We start from the raw sequence: 21,517 nt of genomic DNA on the forward strand, positions 1-21,517 counted from the left end.
CACACACACACACACACACACACACACACCACCCAGAAATAGAGCTGAGGTTCAGCTGGTAAAGTGCTAGCCTTAAGTGAAAAGCTGAGGGGCAGTGCCCAGGCCTTGAGTTCCAGCCCCAGGACCTCCCCACCCACCAGGACAAATACATAAACTTCTTTAAATTAAAAGATGAGCTACCAAAAACAGTTACACCAATGTCTATACTTCCCCACATGACACTTTCTGATTTTTCTCATTCATTGAACATGTTTGTGTTAATTTCTTGGGCAATGAGTGGATTGCATCATCTCAGTTTTCTTCTCTGGAGTCACCCGTGGTGTGCCTAGTCCCTTCCTTCCACATTGAATCCTCCATGCTAGTGCTCCCCTGCCACAGGCATCTTATCAACTGTTGTCATCATTGTGACATCATCCAGCTCCCCAGCACCGCCCCCACCCCTTGATGCCTGGCTGGGGTTCAGCCCAAGACCACTGCTCCTGGCCACTGCTGAGCGGGGAGAGGAGGTCCTGCATGAACTACTTTGTTGCCTTCTCATTCCTGAAGCTCTCTCTCTACACCGGGCTCACTCTTTAGGAGCCATGTTTATTTTACTTTTCACTATGATTTATTAAATAACCAAGAGTCTGTTTTTACGAACAGCCCACTTCCTCCCTCCTCCCCCAATGAAAACACAGAGATATGGCATTTCTGGCTCTGGAAAGCAGCATGCGCTGGAGCAGGCTGTACCCAAGACCCTCTGCGGCCTCCATAATTAAACCCAGATGGAGTCAGATGGACACTGAGGACCTCGGCCTCAGAGTGGAGGGGCTGTCCACCCTACCTTCGGGGTTGTTGATGAATGGAAGATGCTGATGGGATGTTGAATGACAGCATTCTTAGTTTCTGAGAAGACACAGCACACCTTACTACTCCCCTGTGGGCTAGGGGCCCCCGATTCCCCTTGTAGGCAGGTAATCTGAATCCCACGTGAGATAACACCCTTTGCCCACTCTCTCAGAGTCCTGTGAGGACCCTGGCTCTGCCTTCTCAGGGAGCCAGAAAGGGAAGCTACTCACAGATGGCTGTGAACCTCAGCTCTTCATCTCTGTATTTGTATCCTGTGGGTTTCACAGGAAAGGAAGATATGGGAAGCTCTTGCCACTAAAGTACCACATGGTAGGTTACATTTTTCTGGTTAAAATGAAGAAAAATAACCAAGAAATGCTGGAAACGGGTCTTGTTGAGGATAAACTTCATGTATCCATTTGGCAAGTGTGTGCTGCCTGTGCACACAAGGGAGGTCCTAGGGATTAAACTCAGTGTCTGGACATTGTCCCTCAGCTTTTCTTCCCCTCAAGTTTAGCACTCTGCCACTTGGGTCAGAGCTCCACTTTTGGCTTTGTTTTAGTGGTTAATTGGAGATGAGTCTCACAGACTTTCCTGACCAGGCTGGCTTCCAACTGTGATCCTCAGATCTCAGCCTCCTGAATAGCTAGGATTATAGTCATGATTCACCAGCACCCAGCAAAGTGATAATTTTGTTGTTGTTGTTTTTGGTTGTGGAGCTTGAACTCAGGGCCTAGGAGCTGTTTCTGAGCTTTTCCACTCAAAGCTCGTGCTCTACCACTTTGAGCCACTACGCCATTTCTAGTTTTCTGGTTGTTAATTGGCGATAAGAGTCTCTTGGACTTTCCTGCCCGGGCTGGCTTCTAATCTCTGTCCTCAGATCTCAGCCTCCTGGGTAGCTAGGATTACAGGTGTGAGCCACTGGTGTCTGGCTTCAAAGTGATGGTTTTTGAGCTGATATTCAGTAGTGAACTTTTGTGCTATGGCTATACAATTTCTCACAAAGACAGGTTGGTGTGATTGTGAGAATGCAGAGCCAACCTGGCACCGCCCCAAACTTCTTCAGCAGCCAATTAACTTGCCGACCTCCACCCAAGCCCAGGCAACACTGAGCTGGCTTTATCTCTTCAGAAGGCCACAGAAATGAAATTGTGTTTCTTGAGATTTTGTCTATTCACTTGCTATTAGGACACTGAGATGCACTGCATTGCATGTAAGTCCGTGTGTGTGTGTGTGTGTGTGTGTGTGTGTGTGTGTGTGTGTGTCAGTGTTAGGACTTGAACTCAGGGTCTGGGTGCTGTTTCTTAGTTTTTGCTCAAGGCTGGTGTTCTACCACATGAGCCACAGCTTTACTTCTGGCTTTTTTTTGGTAGATATGAGCCTCATGGACTTTCTTGCCTGGGCTGGCTATGAACCTCGATCCTCCTACCTCAGCCTCTTGAGTAGCTAGGATTACAGGCATGAACAAATGGACATGAGATAAAACATCTGATTTGCAAAGTGCAGGTGACTAGCCATGCTGGGTGCAGAGCTCACTGGGTAGAGCAGTGTGCAGGAAGCTGAGGGGACAAGCAACTGGCGGCACTCGGAGCAGCAGCTACTCCAGCAATGGGCGTGAGCACAGCTTTCTGAGAACTTGTCTCTGACCCAGGGTTCACCCTGACTTCCCACCTGCACTGTGCCTGTGTCCCATCTCCTTAGGTCCCACTCATTTCTGACCCCACCCCAGCTGGGCCCTTGGCTCACTGACCCCCATCACCCACAATCACATCCTCATAACCGGAGGTCAGCACTCAGTCCTCTCCTCTCCAACACTCTGGTGCTCGTGCACCTGTCCTCCACTTTCCCTTAAGAAATTCTGCCCCACTGTCCATCTCATCTTCTGTGTCAGGTCTTCCATGGTGACAACTGTTTCTACATCACTGCCCTGCCTGCATGTGTGGAAGAGGCACGCACAGAAGGTGCTGTGTGTGCACACTTGTTATGGATTCTGGGTCCTGGAGTGATACAAAAGGAAGAGAAAAATCCACATCTAGGTGTGAAGGGCTTATTAGTGTGTGGAAATCAGATTTTCATTCTTGCAAATGACTGGTGGATACTGATTGGTAAATTGTCTGGAGCAGCAGGATCTAAGCATGAGAGGCAAGAAAGGAAGAGGTGAAAGATCCCCAAGGAAGGACAGCAGTACTGGAATTGAGGTGTTAGAAATCAAGATTGAGATAAAGCCAGGCACTGTGGCTCACACCTATAATCCTCACTACTTAGGTGGCTGCAATTTGGAGAATTGAGTTTCACAACCAACCTGAGGAGACAAGTCCCTGAGGCTTGAACCCCTAAATAACCAGCAAAAAAACTGTGCAGGAGGCATCGCTCAAGTGGCAGAGCATTAGCTGTGAGCAAGCAAACCAAGCAAGTGTGAGGCCTTGAATTTAAACCCTGGGCCTGGCAAACAAACAAAAAGGCATGTCCATTTTAAGCTTGCATGTTTTGTCAGGAGTGTCACTCGGCTTATATTGTACAGTGCTCATTCTGAGCTCAGCCAACGTCAGGGAACAGGGTAGTCACCCCTCAAGAGCCCAGCAAGTGCCACCACCAGCCCGGGACATCCCTTGGCCTGTCAAACTTATTATGCACAAAGGGTGGGGTGCTAGAAGAAGCCATACTTTTATCTAGGAAGGGATGAGACCCTCCATTTGAAATCTGAAATAGGACTGGATTGAAATGATGTGTTTCCTGGGGGGGTAGATAGGATGTAAGGTTTTATAAATGGCTCTGGCCTTGACTTCGAAGAGAATTTTCATGTGTCACTGTTTGCTTTTGAGAAAAGGGAACCTGTGTGGTTATGTGGTTTTCCACCATCTTCTCTTGTTGATCCTCCTGGATTCCAAACCAATTGTGCACATGCGGGAGTGCGGATACAGTTGCCACAGTTGCCAATGTGAGGCTGCAAGTTTGCTTACTTGTGTGGCATCCATAAACTCACCTTCTATCAGTGCCTCATCTATCACTGGTTAATCACTCTGATTGAAATAAAGCAATGATTTGATTTTTTTTTCCTCCAAGAGCTTCATTAGAATGAGAAAAAAATTAAATTTACTAAGGAAACGAGGAAATGACTGAATTAAAAAATATATACAAATAATTGAATTGTAGATCATGACTGCTCCAACAAGATTCAATTCTGACACATGGAATAAGTAACGAGATGATGAAACGCTCCTCTTCCATGCAGAACCCCACTAATCCACCAGCAGCCCGGCATTCACGGTCATCTGGTTCTCTTAATGACATGCCTGCCCTTTGCAGAGCGCCTCAGGTCCATGGACATCAACAAGACTCCACCATCCCATCCAGTCCTCAAATGATGGGCTGAGGGACATAAGCTTTCATGCATTTTACCTATATGATCACAAAAGGCCAGAAGGATAACACATTTAAGGAGAACCAATACTCGGCCATGCTACTAATTCTAAATGCAGGCTGTCTCCATCAGGTCATAGCTACATTTTGAAGGATTTTGGGGTGAAAATAGACCCAGTAATCTCACTGCATTCGATGTGACCTTTTGCTGATCACATCGCTCAGTTCCACATAGCGGAAACCACTCTGACATTTTGTAAAAGGACCCAAATGTTCAATTCATAAAGGACCAATTTATTTGGCAATGGCTTACCAGAGACTGTGATAAAAGAAAGATGGTGAGCTAGAAATCTCTGTTTTAATTAGATGAGAAGTCAGATAACAATGGAGAGAATGCATTCTAGAGGAATCACAATGAAGGAGGCACAGTCACACTCTCTTTCCCCCTGTAGGAAGGGGGATGGGGGATGGCAGGGGAGTGCTCAGGTCCCCAGTACCCTGCCCAGTGACACTGCTGGGCCAGCCCCTCCTTCCCTGAGGGATGGACATCATGTGGCCTGGATGCCTGCTTCCCCTGAGGATTCTTGGGCTTGTAGGAAGTGGGAAGCATCATCACCCAAGCTCTAAAGCTCTGGGAGCCTGGCTGGGGATATGGCCTAGTGGCAAGAGTGCCTGCCTCATATACATGAGGCCCTGGGTTCGATTCCCCAGCACCACATATACAGAAAATGGCCAGAAGTGGCGCTGTGGCTCAAGTGGCAGAGTGCTAGCCTTGAGCAAAAAGAAGCCAGGGACAGTGCTCAGGCCGTGAGTCCAAGCCCCAGAACTGGCCAAAAAAATAAAAGCTCTGGGAGCCAACTGTAGCTCCTGGAACACAAAGAAGCTTCAGTGGCAAAACCAGATAGCTAGGGTACCCTGATCCAAACAGTGGTGGTGAACAGGCCGGCACCAAGCCCCTGCACACAGACCCTGCACACAGACCCTAACCCAGGTCCTGTGCCCAGCCCCAGGGTCTAGGGCCTGCACCTGCACCAGCCCCTCACCCAGCCCCTGCACCTGTACCCAGCCCTTCACCCAGCCCCTGCACCTAGCCCCTGGGGCTCCCGAGCCACACCACAGCCCGCAGTGAGGAATAGCACCAATGTGGTCCTCGTGAGTCTTGCTTCAACACTGATAGCACGTCAACCGAAATACTGCAATTCCAGACAATGCTTGGCCTCAGATGTGCAAATCCCAATGCAGAGACACAAGAACTATGAAGAAGCACAACTCCAGAGTAACAAACATCAACAATAACAAAATGACTTTAATCTCAAAAATGGAATTAAAGAGAGCACAAATAAATCTCTGAATGAATACCAAGAGAACACAAATAAAGAGCTGGATGAAATAAATAAGACAGTGCAGGATACCCAAAGAAGAATTAAATAAAGATATGGAAGCTCTGAAAGAAGTCAAATTGAAATTCTGGAAATAAAAATCACAAGTGAAATCTAAAACAACTAAAAGCCTCTCCAGTAGACTAGATCAAATTGAGAAGAGAGGAATCCTTTTTCCAACTAATGTATACAAGAGAAAATGTTAACAAGAAATTTATAAGCAAAAGGAAAAAATAAAAATAGTTCACCACACTTGGGAAATTTTATCAAAATGTGCACAACACAAGTAGCCAAGCTGGTTAGTCGCCTTTGTCGACCTAAAACATGTGATTAATGGATTTCATCAGCACAATTTGGGTTAGTTAAAAGTGTTAAAATAATTTTTTAACAAAACTAGCTTTCTTGTTTGACTTACAGCAATTTTTATTTTTTATTCCTATTTTTGGCATTGTTAAAACTGGGCAATGTAATATCAGATACTATTTTGATAAGGTATTTTTATACATGCTTTATGTAAACCAAAAGTTTTATTTCTTCAGATTTTCTAACATGCTTAACACTGGGCTACTGTTAGCAACATAAAGGAAAAAAAGAATAAGATTATTTAGTGTGTTTTTTTTTTAAAAAGTCCTTCAGAACTGATCTCCTTGAAGGAGGGTTGGCAGATACAGTCAGTTAAGATGGGGTCCCACTGGCATGCCATGATCTTGCTCCATGAAGCCAGGTGACTGTGTTCCCAGAGACATGAGAGGGGCCTGGGGAGAAAATGGCTACCTGCAGGCTACCAAGAGAAGTGTGGAACCATGCTCCTCACTACTCAAAGAGGAACTAACCCTGTTAACACCCTAAATTGGGACTTCTAGCTTCCAGAACTTGACCTGACACATGTCTGTCATGGAACTCACCCATCTTCTGGTTGCTCATTAGAAAGCCCTTGGAAACTAATACAAAAATACTGACAGGCTTAAAATCAACAGTGTCATTGGGTAGAAGAACTTCTTGCCTGGTGTTTAACAACTCATACATGTTGGCCTAGAGTTATACAAAACCTCATATTTAGCTGATTTCCTCCCACATTCGATTCCAGTCCTCCCAAGTCTGGGTTCTTTTCCTCCCTCCCTCCCTCCCTCCCTCCTTCCCTTCCTTCCTTCCTTCCTTCCTTCCTTCCTTCCTTCCTTCCTTCCTTCCTTCCTTCCTTCCTTCCTTCCTTCCTTCCTTCCTTCCTTCCTTCCTCCCTCCTCCCTCCCTCCCTCCCTCCCTCCCTCCCTCCCTCCCTCCCTCTCTCCCTCCCTCCCTCCCTCCCTCCCTCCCTCCTGTCCTTCCTTCTTCCTTCTCCCTTTCATCCATTCTGGGGCTTGAACTTAGGACCAGGGCGCTGTCCCTGACCTTTTTGCTCAAGTCTAGGGCTCTATCACTTTGAGCCACAGCTCCACTTCTGGTTTTCTGGTGGTTAACTGGAGATAAGAGTCTGACAGTCCTGCCCTGGCTGGCTTTGAACCTTGATCCCCAGATCTCTGACCCCTGAGAAGAGGTGGCATGAGCCACCAGCACAGGGCTTATTTCTGAATGTTCTCTGTATATCAGCTATCAAAAGACAGCTTGCCTTCTCTCCCCCATTGGCCCATTAGTGAGGTCGTTGTCTGGGGCTGGTGCAGGTGCCAGCAGCTCCCTTTGCAGTAGGGTGTGATAGGTCATTCTGCTGCACAACATGGAGCTCAACCATGCTCCTAGCACTGGTGCTCTGCCTCTCGCTTAGGCCCAGACCTGAGTCTCTGGGTCAATCGGGGCTGGAGTTCCGTCAGAGGAAGTTACTGGAGCCATGCCATTGGCACAATTATGAAGGACTATGCCTGTCATACCCAGCCTTTGTACCTGAACATCACTGTGTGCCTCCAGCTGTGTCATGGTTTTCCTGATGAGATGGACCATGTCCATGAACCTCCAATGGGTCAAGGATGCCCTGACCTCCATGATGATGTGAATTGGCCACCGTCTGTCCACCCCGGGCCCACCCAAGTGTAGAGAAATAATCATGGCAATAATAAAGCTAAGGATGGCATGATCTGGCCTGGTGCTTGGAGTGGGCGGCCCTGGGGACAGTCGCCTTTCTTTCCAGATCTGGAGTTGCTGGAATCCTGGAATCCATCTGGGTCAAGACAAACAATGGGGGCTCCACGGCACTCATCAGGGAACCCACCCTGGTTGAGCAGGATTCCCAACGGAAACAGCCTCTCCTTGTGTGGCCCACTGAGCACACAGCTCCAGCCAGCCAGAGCAGCCCTGCTGACCTCTGACCTGCAGCCCATTCACCAAAACAAGGTGAGTATTTCTGAGCCCATTCTGGCCCAGGGAGGACTTGAGACTAAATCTGAACCTATTTACATTCCTTTCCCTGAAGATGATAAATGACTTCTCCATTCAAAGCAGGCCCCTCCTGGGCTCTTTTATTTGCTACTCTGGTTTTTAAAAGGCTGAGTTTGTATTGGGTATCTTTTGACTGTTTACTAGCAGAAAGCAAAAGATCAGATTTCCAGCTCAGGGTGATTCATCTTTGCTTTCAAATCAAAGCCTTGTGTGCACAGATTCTGTGTACACATTTGCCTACTTTGTGAATTCTACTGGGTCAGGAGGGAAGCGGGACAAAGCCCGCAGGAAGCGAGAAGCTGGAATTTTCCGTTCTTTCTCTTCTCTTTTCTTTCTTCTCTTCCTTTCTTTTTTCCTTCCTTCCTCCCTTCCTTACTCTTTCTCTCTTCCTTTCTCCCTACCCTTTCTTATTTAGGAGAAATATCTGATTTTTTTTTCTTTTTTGTCGGTCATGGGGCTTGAACTCTGAGCCTGGGCACTGTCTCTAAGCTATTCAGCTTAAGGCTAATGCTCCACCACTTGAGTCACAGCGCTGCTTCCAGTTTTCTGGTTGTCAATTGGAGAAAAGAGTCTCATGGACTGGCTTTGGATGGTGATCCTCAAGAACTCAGCCTCCTGAATAGCTAGGATTACAGGCGTGAGCCACTGGTGACTGGCTAATATCTGATTTCTTGACTGTCAGGCTAATTAAATATACTTTCCCCAGGCTCTTGGTCTAAGGGATGCTTTAGGTTAAGAAAAGGTTTCAATTACAAAGACACATATTTCAACCCTTGTAAATATGAATGTCCTAATTGCACGAACCTAATTCCTGTTTGACAGGAAAGATGAGATTGTTCCATGGGTCTGAAACAGGTAGATGGTACAATCTATAAAGAACAATTAGACTGGTGTTTGAAAGGTAGAGAGCATTTTTTTCTGGGGTAGGAAGGAGCTCAGCGGCAGAGCACTTGCCTGGCATGAATGATGTCCTGGGATCCATCCCTTACCTGGCAAGATAGATAGGTATATAGATAATAGATAAAGATGATGATTGATAGACTGATTGATGATAGACGGATGATGGATAATAGATGACAATGATGAAGATAGACAGATAGATAGATAGATAGATAGATAGATAGACAGATAGACAGATAGATACAAATGATAGCTTAAAAATCCAAGAAAATGGTAGGTAAAAAATTACTTCCTGGGTCTGGAAATGTGGCTTAGAGGTAGAGTGCTTGCCTAGCATGCATGAAACCATGGGTTCCATTCCTCAGCACCACCTGAACAGAAAAAGCTTCAAGTGGCACTGGGGCTCAAGTGGTAGAGTGCTAGCCTTGAGCAAAAAGAAGCCAGGGACAGTGCTCAGGCCCTGAGTCCAAGCCCCAGGACTGGCCAAAAAAAAAAAATTTTACTTCCTTCTTTCCTAAAAAATAAAGTAAAATTATTTAGGAGCCTTGTGCAGTCTGTAATCCCAGCTACTTAGGAGGCAGAAGTTGGAGGATGAAAGTTTTAGGCAGGCTAATAAAAAACAAACAACAACAAATACCCATAATTTATTTTGTAAGACTCCCATCTCAAGCAATAGCTAGCTGTGATGGTGGCAAATTGACCTGCCACTGAAATGGGAAGAGTAAATCGGAGGATCAGGGTTCAAGCCAGCACATGCATACATGGAAATCACTTTGGAAGGATACCGAAGTGGAACAGGCTAGCAGGGTGTTGCAGTGATACACTGCCTGCTTGCTAAGTGCAGGGTGCTCAGTTCAAGAACAAGTGCCACACACACATTGTGTGCACACCTATGACTCCACTTAGGAGATGATAACATTGTGTCATGTGCATATACACAGAACCCATGGAGCCCCACCATCCATCCCTGTGCCAAGTGCGCTGTCCCTCAGAGGCTGCTGTGTTGCTAGGACTGGCTGGGGCAGCCAGAAACCATTGACAGAAACTTCACTGACTCTAGCCTATTCTTTCTTCCTTTCTTTTTTGTTTTTGTGCAAATGCTGGGACTTCAACTCAGGGCCTTGCACACTCACTTGGCTTTTTTGGTTTTTTGGTCAAGCTTAATGCTCTACCACTTAAACCATACCTCTACTTCCAGGTTTTTGCTGGTTAATTGGAAAGAAAAGGTTTTTAGATTTGTCTGCTCAGACTGGTTTTGAACCTCCATCCTCAGATTTCAGCCTACTGAGTAGTTAGGTACCAGGCTGCTTCTTTGATTTTCTCATCACTGGTGCTGGGCACTGGGATGTCATTTGTCTTATACGTCTGTTTATATATTTTTTCTTATTGGTTGGCTTGACTTGGGAGGAGATGAAGAATCGTGGTGTCATCACCAGGTCTGTTCAGTTTCAGGTCTCCTCTGCCTGCCGCTCTGTACATCGTAACCCTGGTTTACCTTTCCTGCTCACTGCATTTATTTCTTGGCATTGATTTTCTCTCCACAGGACAGACTCGGGGATAGGGGACATCCACTGTAGATCTTTTTTGATTGCTTGGTTTAATTTTTGTTGTTCTTGTTGTTTTTGTTGGTCATGGGGCTGGAACTCAGGGCCTAGGCACTGTCTCTGAGCTCTTTCTGCTTGGGGCTAACTCTGTACCACTTTGAGCCACAGTGCCGTGTCCGGTTTTCTGATGGTTGCTCTGGTGGCAGTCTCAGGGACGGCCTGGGCTGGCTTAGAACTGCAATTCTCAGCATTTAGCCACCTGAGTAGCTGGGCTTACAGGAGAGAGCCACTGGTGCCTAGCTTAATGTTTCTGAGGTAGCCTCACTATGTAGCCTAGACCTTGAACTTGCCAACCTCCTGCTGTCTTCTCCTGAGTACTTGGATTACAAGCATGCATCAACACCTGGCTAAGATATCTATGTTATTATTTTTAATATACTTAACATTTATCTTGAAATTTAAAAATGATCGTTAAGTAGTTATACAAAGGGATTTCAATTCAACATCTTGATCAATATCCCCCTTCCATCATTCTCCCCCATGTCTCCCAACCCCACCCATCCCCTTGGGATACCAGGTTGCATTTTCACATCTGTACACTGAATTTTATCAGTGTATTCACTCACCCTTCCTCTTGCCCATTGACCTCCCCACCTTCTGACAACACATGTGATTGTGTTGTCATGTCTGCTGCTGGTGGAAAGAGCCAGCTCAGTTCTTTGTTACCAGCTCTCATGGGTTTGTTATGAAAGTGTTTTATTCATTAATTTTGTGCTACTGGGCCTTGAACTCGGGACCTGAGTACTGTCCTTTAGTTTTTTCATTCAAGGCTAGCACTCTGTCAACTTCAACCACAGCCCCACTTTCAGCCTTTTGGTGATAGTGGAGATAAGAGTCACATGGACTTTTAGGCCCAGGTTGGCTTCAATCTTTGATCCTCACATCTCAGCCTCCTGAATGTCTAGAGTTACAGGCAATAACCAGTGAATGGGCAAGAGTTCTATTTCTATGTTAACCCTGTAGAGATTCATCTGGTTTTGGATTTTCCTACTTATCATTTCCACTGAATTAACTTCTACTCATGTATTTTTTGTCTTTATTTTACTATATTCTTTACACTTTTTTTGTTTGCCTTCATAGAGGCTCTTTGATTGGACATTAAATGTATTTAGACTTAAGCTTGATGTTTGCTTGCTTCCTTCTTTTATTCTTTTCCTTTCCCTTCCTTCTTTTCTTTCCCTCCTTCCTTCCTTCCTTCCTTCCTTCCTTCCTTCCTTCCTTCTTTCCTCCCTCCCTCCCTCCCTCCCTCCCTCCCTCCCTCCCTCCCTTCCTTCCTTTCTTCTTTTCTTTCTTTCCTTCCTTCCTTCCTTCCTTCCTTCCTTCCTTCCTTCCTTCCTTCCTTCCTTCCTTCCTTCCTTCCTTTCTTTCTTTTTTTTTTTTTATACTGTTCCTGGGGGTTTGAACTCAGGGCCTGGACACTGTCCTGAGCCTCTTTGTGCTCAAGGCTAGTGCTCTACCACTTTGAGCCATTGCAACACTTCTGGTTTTCTGGTGGTTAATTGGAGATAAGAGTCTCATAGACTTTCCCTCCCGGGCTGGCTTTGAACCACAAACCTCAGATCTCAGCCTCCTGAGTAGCATGGACACGTGGCCTTTCCTTCTTTCTTGTGCCTATTCTGGAGCTTCACTCAGGGTCTAGGTGCTGTTCTTGAGCTTTTTTGCTCATAATTCAAAGGGGGAAACCATAAGGCATATTGGTTTATAGATTGAATCTCAAGTAGTAATTAGAAGAACTTTTATGTTTTCAAAACATCTGTTAAAATTAGAAAATTTAAGCCAGGAGCTAGAGGCTCATGCCTATAATCTTAGACTCAAGAGGCTGAAAATTAAGGATCACTGTTTGAAGCCATCCCATACAGGAAAGTCTATAGGACTCTTATCTCCAAGTAACCACTAAAAAGCTGGAAGTAGAGCTGTGGTTCAAGTGGTAGAGCACCAGCCTGGAGCAGAAAAAGCAAGCCAAGAGGCAAGCCCCAATACTAACAGAGAAAGAGAGAGAGAGAGAGAGAGAGAGAGAGAGAGAGAGAGAGAGAGAGAGAGAGAGAGAGGAACAAAACTTGTTGCAGTTGTTTTTAGAAAGGGAAAATGTGGAACACAGAAAGGTGTGAGAGCCTGCTTCAGAAGGTGGCTGCCAGACCAGGCCTTGTGAAGTCATTTCACATGCAACATACAGGCAGGTACTCCAAATACAATCATCTCCTTAGCAAGTTCTTAGCCAAGCATAGGGGATTTAAGATGGATTCCAATACAGCAGCCTTGCTAACTTCAAAGATGAGATTAATTCACCATTTTATATAGTGGATTAGTTTGATGTGCCAGGCCGACGACCCCCACCCAAAAACCACCAAGGAGCCAATCCAATGCAAGGACAAGAGAGTCGTTTAATTCAGCTCGAGCTGGTCCCACAACCTTCCATGGCAGCTGCCATGTGGTCATGTACCCCCCTTCCCTGTTCAGCAGGGTTTTTATTCACAATAGGATGGGGGAGGGATAACCATGACAATGGCTTTGTGATTGGGTCGGGGTTCGCAGGCTTACACTTGACTGGCCAGTCAGTTCGTCGGCAAGCTGTCTCTGGCTCATTGGCTAGGTGTGTGCTCATTTCTCATAAGGGCGAGGACTTTTTAGCTTAGTAGTTGTGGGATAGGGAAATCCAGCCATATTGGAGGGGGGGGCATCTTCCCAGGCCTCTGAGCAGGGGGGCTGGGGAGATAGTGGAGATGGAGTCAGTTTCTGCCCTCTTTTGCTGGCCAGATCTGACCTCCACATCACAGTTAAGTCAGGAAAAAAAATGTTCACTTTTGATTGTTGACTTTCTAGTACAGGGATTTTATTTCAAACCCTTTACTTGAATATCAGATTCTTTCCTGGTCTCTTTTCATCGCATATACTAGGTCTACAGGATAACCCACAGAAACAGACTCAATTTTATAAACTCAAGTTTATAAAATAAGATTTCATATTTTTTAACCCCTCAAAATTAAAATTTTCTTATCTTTAAGGAGTTCTACAAAAGAGTTACAATTCATCATATCAGTTTCTAGGTAGAATGCATCTTTTTCACTATTGCCCCTTTCATCATTCTCCTTCAAGATTTCAGGCTCAGAATATGCAGGCAGAGGGGTGGAGAATATGGCCTAGTGGTAAAAGTGCTTGCCTCATATACATGAAGCCCTGGGTTCAATTCCTCAGCACCACATATATAGAAAATGGCCAGAAGTGGTACTGTGGCTCAAGTGGCAGAGTGCTAGCCTTGAGCAAAAAGAAGCCAGGAACAGTGCTCAGGCCCTGAGTCCAAACCCCAGGACTGGCAAAACGAAAAAAAAAAAAAAATGCAGGCAGACTCAGCAAAACAAAAGAAACCATGATCAGTGTGGGCCTACTCTGACAGGCTGGCAACAATCTTGATACCATCTGGACTCTGAGTGGTGGGGACTGATGGGTGATGGCTTGAGGACACTGAACTTGAATTTCCATCCTGACTTCCCTTGTACTTATTGTGTGGAGTGGAACAATTAGCAACTCCTTTGAGCCTTAACTCTTCTAAATCTGCTAAAACTGATTTTCCTTGCTGGGCACAGTGGCTCACACCGTAATCTTATCTACTCAGGAGGCTGAGATCTGAGGATCCTCGTTCAAAGCCAGCCCAACCAGGAAAGTCTTATCTCCAATTAACTACTAAAATTACTGGAAGTAGAAATGTAGCTCAAGTGGCAGAGTGTGAGCCTTGAGCAAAAGATCTAAGGGATAGCCCCCAGGCCCTGAATTCAAGTTTCAAGACACACACACACACACACACACACACACACACACACACACACACACACACACACGACAAGAAAAGGAAGCAAGAAAGGAAGAGAGACGGGGGCGGGGGGGAGTAAAAAAGAAAGAAAGAAAGATGCTGAACTTTCATTAGTCCTAATGATTAGGACTTCTGTCCTGTGGAGAAAATCTTGTGTTACTGAAAACATGCTCATCCTTTGCTTTAACTCCATGAAGTAACCCCTTCTGAACTAAAAAGGAAGAAAACCCCAACATCCAGATCCACCTCTGCTCTGAGCCCAGCACCAGCATTGCTTTGTCTGTCTTCCTGGGCTCTAGTGGAAAATGTGGACTTGAAGTGGGGCTGGCAGCTGGCACCTGAGGCTTGGCCAGGGGTCCCCAGCAAGTCAGAGGCCACCTGTGTCCAGCAGTCCCTGTCACCCTGCAGGGCTGCTCAGATTGCAAAGGCAGTGTGGGCAGGCAGCATGGCTCTTGGTAGACTATTTCCACGTGGATGTGGTGAGCCACTTGGGATGCTGAAATGTGATGTCTTGAGAAGCAAGTTTCCAGCTCCCTTGCCCTTGACGTGGGTGTGTGTGGTCTCACTTCTGCATTGGTGCTTTGGCCAAATCACCACGTGTTCTCCTGGCCACAGCCCCGCCGGTGCCTTCCACAGAGATATGTGGTTCCTGCTACTGACATACTGATGAGGTGATCCCAGCGTGACTCAACCTCTGCAGAATGTGGCAGGGCTCAGGGCTCTCTGCTCTTCCTAGGTGGGTCTTGGTACAGTGGGAAGTAGAAACAGATGCTGCAGGCCATCCACGAGGCTGGAATCATGTCAAGTGGAAGGCAGAGCAACTGCGCATGGCCAATGACCATGGGGCTATGGTGCCGAGGTGTTTCACCCAGAAAAGGATCCAGGAAAGGCTAAGCCAGGAGCCAGGGCAGAGAGATGAGGACCCAAATGCACATTTCTGAAGGAGTCAATTTTTTTGTCTGCTAGAAAAATCAGTATTATGCTCTATTAACTTGTCAGCTAATACCAGCGAAACAACTAGCAATCTATGATAGTTTTGTATGCTATAAATCTTAAGTTATGTGTGTGTGTGTGTGTGTGTGTGTGTGTGTGTGTGTGTGTACCACTCCTACGGCTTGAATTCAGGGCCTGGGCACTGTCCCTTAGCTTTTTAACTCAAGGCTCATGCTATACCTCTCTCTCTCTCTCTCTCTCTCTCTCTCTCTCTCTGTGTGTGTGTGTGTGTGTGTGTGTGTGTGTGTGTGTGTGTGTGTGTGTGTGTGTGTGCTAGTATTGGGGCTTGACCTCTTGGCTTGCTTTTTCTGCTCCAGGATGGTGCTCTACCACTTGAACCACAGCCAGCTCTACTTCCAACTTTTTGGTGGTTAATTGGAGATAAGAGTCTCATGGACTTCCCTGCCTGGGTCAACTTTGAACTGCAATCTTCAGATCTTTTTTTTTTTTTTTTTGCCAGTCCTGGGCCTTGAACTCAGGGCCTGAGCACTGTCCCTGGCTTGTTTTTGCTCAAGGCTAGCACTTTGCCAACTTGAACCACAGTGCCACTTCTGGCCATTTTCTATATACGTGGTGCTGAGGAATCGAACCCAGGGCTTCATGTATATGAGGCAAGCACTCTTGCCACTAGGCCATATTCCTAGCCCAAAGACAGTTCTTTTTGTTTGTTTGTTTTGTTTTGTTTTGTTTATTGCTAGTCCTGGGGCTTGAACTCAGGGCCTGAGCACTGTCTCTGGCTTGTTTTTGCTCAAGGCTAGCACTCTACCACTTGAGCCATAGTGCCACTTCTGGTTTTTTCTATATAAGTGGTGCTGAGGAGTCGAACCCAGCGTTTCATGTATATGAGGCAAGCACTCTACCACTAGGCCATGTTCCCAGCCCCAATCTTCAGATCTTAGGCTCCTGTGTAGCTAGGATTATAGGCATGAGCCATCAGTGCTCGGTTGAAAGGCTTTTTAAGAGGACCTATTGCATTATTCTATATATATTGGTGCCCTGCTTAAGAAATAAGTTTAGTGGTTCTTGTTTTTGTTTGTTTGTTTGTTCTTTCAGTCTTTCTGTATTTCTATGTCCATCTTGGATTCCTTCCCGGGATGTACATCACAGGAAAGGCTGGTTAGGTTTAAAAGAACTGTTTAGATATGATTTGCAAATATTGAATACATTAGACATACAAGTCAACTAGAACCCAGACAGAAACGTGGAAGACACGGCTTCCTGTGCTGTTGGGCTCACACCCTGAGTCTTCCCTCGGTGAGCTCAGGAGAAGGAATGTTCTAAGGGCTACTGATTTATTCCCTCCTGGCAGACAGCACCAATAAAGTTGAAATATTGTTGTCAATCCTATATTTGCATGTGTGCTAGACAAACACTTGTGACACTGTGGACACAAACCAGGGCTTCTGGGTTGCTATGAAGATGCAAGTTATTTATGAGACCCAAATTTTCTCCCAGTGAGGGTTGTAGAAGTTGAATTCTGAAGGACTGAAATGTGCTATCAGCTGCTTCTTCTTTGAAGAAGTTTTCTGCTACAGCTTGGAGCATTATAAACTGATAATTATCTTCCCCAAATGACAGGCAAAATCTTGCATCCATGTGTTAGTGTGCAGTACAAAAGTATCACAAACAGAGATATATAATCTTGCTGGGCACTGGTGGCTCACACCTGGAATCCTAGCTACATAAGAGGCTGAGATCTGACAATCGCAGTTCGAAGCCAGCCCACGAAGAAAAGTCCATGAGACTCTTATCTCCAATTAACCAGAAAAAACTAGAGGTAAAGCTATGACTCTAGGGGTAGAATGCCAGGCTGGACTGAAAAAGCCAAATGGAAGTGTGAGACCCTGAGTTCAAGTTGCAGTACAGGCACACACATAAAAAAGAAAAAAAATGGCAGGCAGGCAGGCAGGCAAGGAGGGAGTGGGGAAGGAGAACAAAGAAAAAGAAAAGGAAGGAAAAAAAGGAAAGAAAAGGAAAAGGAGAAAAAAGGGAAGGAAAGAGGAAAGGGAAGATAAGATCTGGCCACATAGTCTGCGGGCCTGAGTTCCAAGGTCAGGTGTTGGGAGGGCCCCACTTGCCTACAGAGAAGAGCCCTGTTTTTAGGGTCTCATAGTTCCATGGTTGGGGCAGCTTAATTCTAATTGTTAGATGGATTTCTCTCCAAGTTTTTTTGTTTTTTGTTTTTTCATTTCCTTTTTAGTAAGAATAGAATCTTATTGGAATAGAGCCTACCTCATGACTTCATCCTAATTTCATCATCTGCAAATCTGACCATCTTCACAAGCCTGTAGGTTTAGCCCGTCAACACTCTTCCTTTGTGGGAGGACACAGTCAGGCCACCACAGACTCGTTTATACAACAGCAGAGATCTGAGATCAAGCACCAGTCTCTCACTAAGAGAAATTCCACTAACCTGATGAAAGTAAAAGACCTGAAAAATTGTTTTTCCTATCTTCTTTTTACTTGGTGCAGACATTATTTTGGAAGGCTTTTCTATTAGCATATTTTAATAGTATCAGGGGCTTCACTGTGAGAATTCCACAGATGCATGGTAGTTCACAGTGCACTTTGAACAAGTTTACCCTCTCTAGTAATCCCTCAAGCTCTTCCTCCCATCCCCTGCTTCTCTACATAGTGTTTGGTGGGTTTCATCATGCCATCTTCACACAAGTGTGCACACACAGGTTGTTAGCCCAGTAACTTCCTCTCCCACAGCTTAACATGCTCCTTTCCAAGGCAACACTAGGCTCATTTAGTAAATAATCAGCCTCCACTCCCCTTTACCTTGAGATGGCACTCCTTTAGGGCAGCTCTGATCATATACAGGCAACAAGGTCCCCTTAGAGTGACCTTCAGGCTTGGGTAGCTCCAGGACCCCTTATCTACTACTTGGGCAGCAGACATGACATAAATCCTGGCCTGTCATGATGAAGTCCCTGGTCCACACGTCCACACTGAAGTCTCCACCTCCTAGCCCTTCCTAGCCACAGTAGGTTATAAAGGTCACCTCAGACAATAACTGGCATTTCTTCTCTCTTGTGAGAAGGGGTCTTGCCTATCCCTTTGCTGGCAATAAACTTTCCTTTGTTCTTGTTCCTGGATATCTGCATGGTTTCTGGCAAAGTCTAATAAAGTCTAACACAGGTCTATGTGCATATGCATTTATACATATACACTTATTTACCTATACACACAGGCACACATATATGCATACATATATAGCACACATGTATACTATACACATGCATATGTGTGTGTCCACATATAAACATATGTATATGTATACATGTCTACATACACATGTATACCTGGACCATGGCAAGAGCTAGGAGCAGGACATTTCTTCACCTGCAGAAAAGTCAAGAAACTTGAGAGGGAGGGAGGTGGGGAAGGAGGAAGCCATCTGGTGGGGAGGAAGGAATTGACTCCTAAGGCATTTAGTTGTCAGGGCATCACTCAGAACATAAAGAACAATAGCATTTTCAGGTGGTTATTGATAGCTCCAGGTATCCAATCCTTCCAGTTTATAAAGATGCAAGTCTTAATTATTAATGCTGGGGATGAAAAACAACTGTCCTAAAGTTTAGAAATTCAAATGGGTTGTTTTCTGGGCTCCCATCAATGTAAGAAAAGTGTTTTTCAAACTCCAGCTGGCCTGGCCGGCCCCAGCATGGTGACAGGCCTACTTTCCCATCCATGGTGACACATCTGAGCCTACTAACACATGCTGTGGAGAGACCCTGCAGCACACAGGGAGAGACGCCCCTGGGGGCCTGGTGAGCTTGCCCAGTGGCTTTTGTGAAACACAGTGAGTACATGCCTCATAAGGGGATTGCCAAGCTGTGCCTGGGTGCCTCACACACATACTCCTTGCTACTCAGGATGCTAAGATGGAAGGACTGAGGTTCAAAGTCAGCCCAGACAGGAGAGTCTGTGAGACTCTTATCTCCAGGTAACTACTTCATTAAGTGGAGCTATGACTCAAGTGGTAGATGCCAGCCTTAAATGAAAAAGCTACAAGACAACGCCCAGGCCCTGAGTTTAAGCCCCAGAACCAGCACAAAACAAAACAAAACAAAAATCCAACTCTGTATGTGGTACAAAATAACAACATGTCCTAGGACAAAGACCCACACCTGAGTTTCTATGAAATGTGCAATCAAGATATTCTCTAGAGTCAGGCAGTAGTGTCTCGAGTCTATAATCCTAGCTACTACTCAGGAGGCTGAGATCTGAGAATCATGGTTCAAAGCCGGCTGAGGCAACCAAGAAAATCAGTGAGACTCTGATCTCCAATTAACCACCAGAAAACCAGAAGTGGAACGCTGGCTCAAAGTGGTAGATCAGTAGCCTTGAGCAAAAAAGAACTCAGGGACAGAGACAAGCCCTGAGTTCAAGCCCCATGACTGACCAAAAAACAAACAAATCCTATAAATTTCAGGAAGTTAGTGTGGATCCCACACATGGCAAGTACACACGGACTCACATCAATGTCTGCTGTGTGCCTGAATACACATTTGTAGTTCCACCTAACTCTAATAATTAAAGGATATTAGATACAAGTCAGACACTGGTGGCTTATGCCTAGAATCCTAGCTACTAAGAAGTCAGAGACCTGGAGGATTAAGGTTCAAAGTCAGTCAGGACAGGAAAGTCCATGAGGCTTTCATCTTCAGAACCAGCAAAAAGCTGGACTTGATGCATGACATAAGCAGCAGAGCACTAGCCATGAGCCAGCAAGTTGAGAACTCAGGGCACTGAGGTCCAGCTGCAATACTGGCAAAAATAATTGAATAAATGTGTGCACGCACGTGCATGTGCACACACACACACACACACACACACAAGATCAGCATGTTAGCATGCTTCAGGGATTGAAACATGTACTTGTCTAGCTCCTATGAGACCCTAAGTTTGATTCTCAGTACTGGAAAAAGTACTGTCCTGTGAGACTTTCAAATAGCTACATTTCATTGGGCATATTTCTAGTAGTATATGTGCATAATGGTGTAGTACTCCCTTTCAACTTTTGACAGAGCCCCGCTCCCCCTTGATTTTTGGAGACAAGCTGGCTGGTAATTGAAGTTGGTATCAAACTACACCCTTCCTGTTCTAGCCTCCAAAGTGCTAGAATGACAAAGGCATACTACAATGCCCAGCTTAACTTGAGATATATTCTTATGTTCTAAAAAATCAATTCTCACCTGGCCCTGGTGGCTCACACCTGTAATCCTAGCTACTCATGAGGCTGAGATCCGAGGATGGCTCAAAGCCAGCCCAGGCAAAAAAAAAAACTTGTGAGACCTTAATCTCCAATTAACTACAAAAAAAGAGAGAGAAAGTTGGAGGTGGACCTGTGGTTCCAGTGGTAGAATGCTAGTCTTGCACAAAAATAGCTCAGGGACTGTGCCCAGGCCCTGATTTCAATCCCCGGGGACTTTCTTCCCAGGCTGGTTGGAGTCATGTTCTTCCTGCCCTTGGCTCCTGTGGAGCTTGAACGACAGACAGGCTCTGCCACCACAGCCAGCTATGGGTTGGCTTTAGGTCACGGTCCTCCCGATCTCGGTCTCCCAAGTAGCTCAGGTTATAGGCATCCATTTTCATTTCCTGGTCTTTTGGTGGAATCCAGTCATGGTCAAAAATGTGGGACAGGGCAGATATTCATACCCTCATTTTAAGCTGGAACTCATACCACACATCTTTATTAAATTATTGAGTCATTTCTCAATCCTAGCTAGAGCACAGATTACAACTAATATTATTCTTATAATAATCAAATATTATTATAATACATAATAATATCAAAATAATTATTATTTATGCAAATGGACCTTGTGATTTGCAACAGCAACTATTTCAAGCCAACTTCAGAACTTGACTTTTTTTTCCCAATGAAGGAAACTGACAAAATAATTTTGTGTGTCTTACCCTAGTAGCTTAGTACTATGCAATGCCAGCTGGCGGAGGATGGCCCGCCCGCCACTCCACGGTCCTTCTGGGTTGGTTTTCTACATCAGGAAGTTCTAGGCTGTCAGACAAACCATTGATCTTCCTCAGAAGCTCATCGATCAGAAGTGAACATTCGTCCAGGTAGTAATTCTGAAAGAGAGGAAGTGAGGTTAACACATGCACTCAGGGACAGCGTTTCTTCTTCCCTCATTACCCGACGCACTTAGGGGGTGCTGGCTTTAGAAAGATAGCTGTGCTACGTGAGAAGAGCACTGCATTTGGGGTGCTATGGTGAACTGCAGCAATCTGAAATCAAGACCCCTTTGTGCCACTAC

At 45.5% G+C, this 21,517-nt stretch overlaps 1 protein-coding gene across 1 annotated transcript in view; it reads right to left on the reverse strand.

Annotated features, from left to right (window-relative positions):
* Positions 1–21,160: 21,160 nt before the first annotated feature.
* The window catches only part of Pkd1l1 (polycystin 1 like 1, transient receptor potential channel interacting), a 97,713-nt gene continuing 97,356 nt past the window's right edge, over positions 21,161–21,517 (reverse strand). The window contains exon 51 of the mRNA XM_048337025.1: positions 21,161–21,332. Coding sequence (XP_048192982.1) covers positions 21,177–21,332 — 156 coding nt within the window. The 3' untranslated portion in view covers positions 21,161–21,176. The remainder of the gene's footprint in view (positions 21,333–21,517) is intronic.

This window comes from Perognathus longimembris, chromosome 2 (genome assembly GCF_023159225.1).
Source record: "Perognathus longimembris pacificus isolate PPM17 chromosome 2, ASM2315922v1, whole genome shotgun sequence".
In the NCBI taxonomy this organism is placed as follows: Eukaryota; Metazoa; Chordata; class Mammalia; order Rodentia; family Heteromyidae; genus Perognathus; species Perognathus longimembris.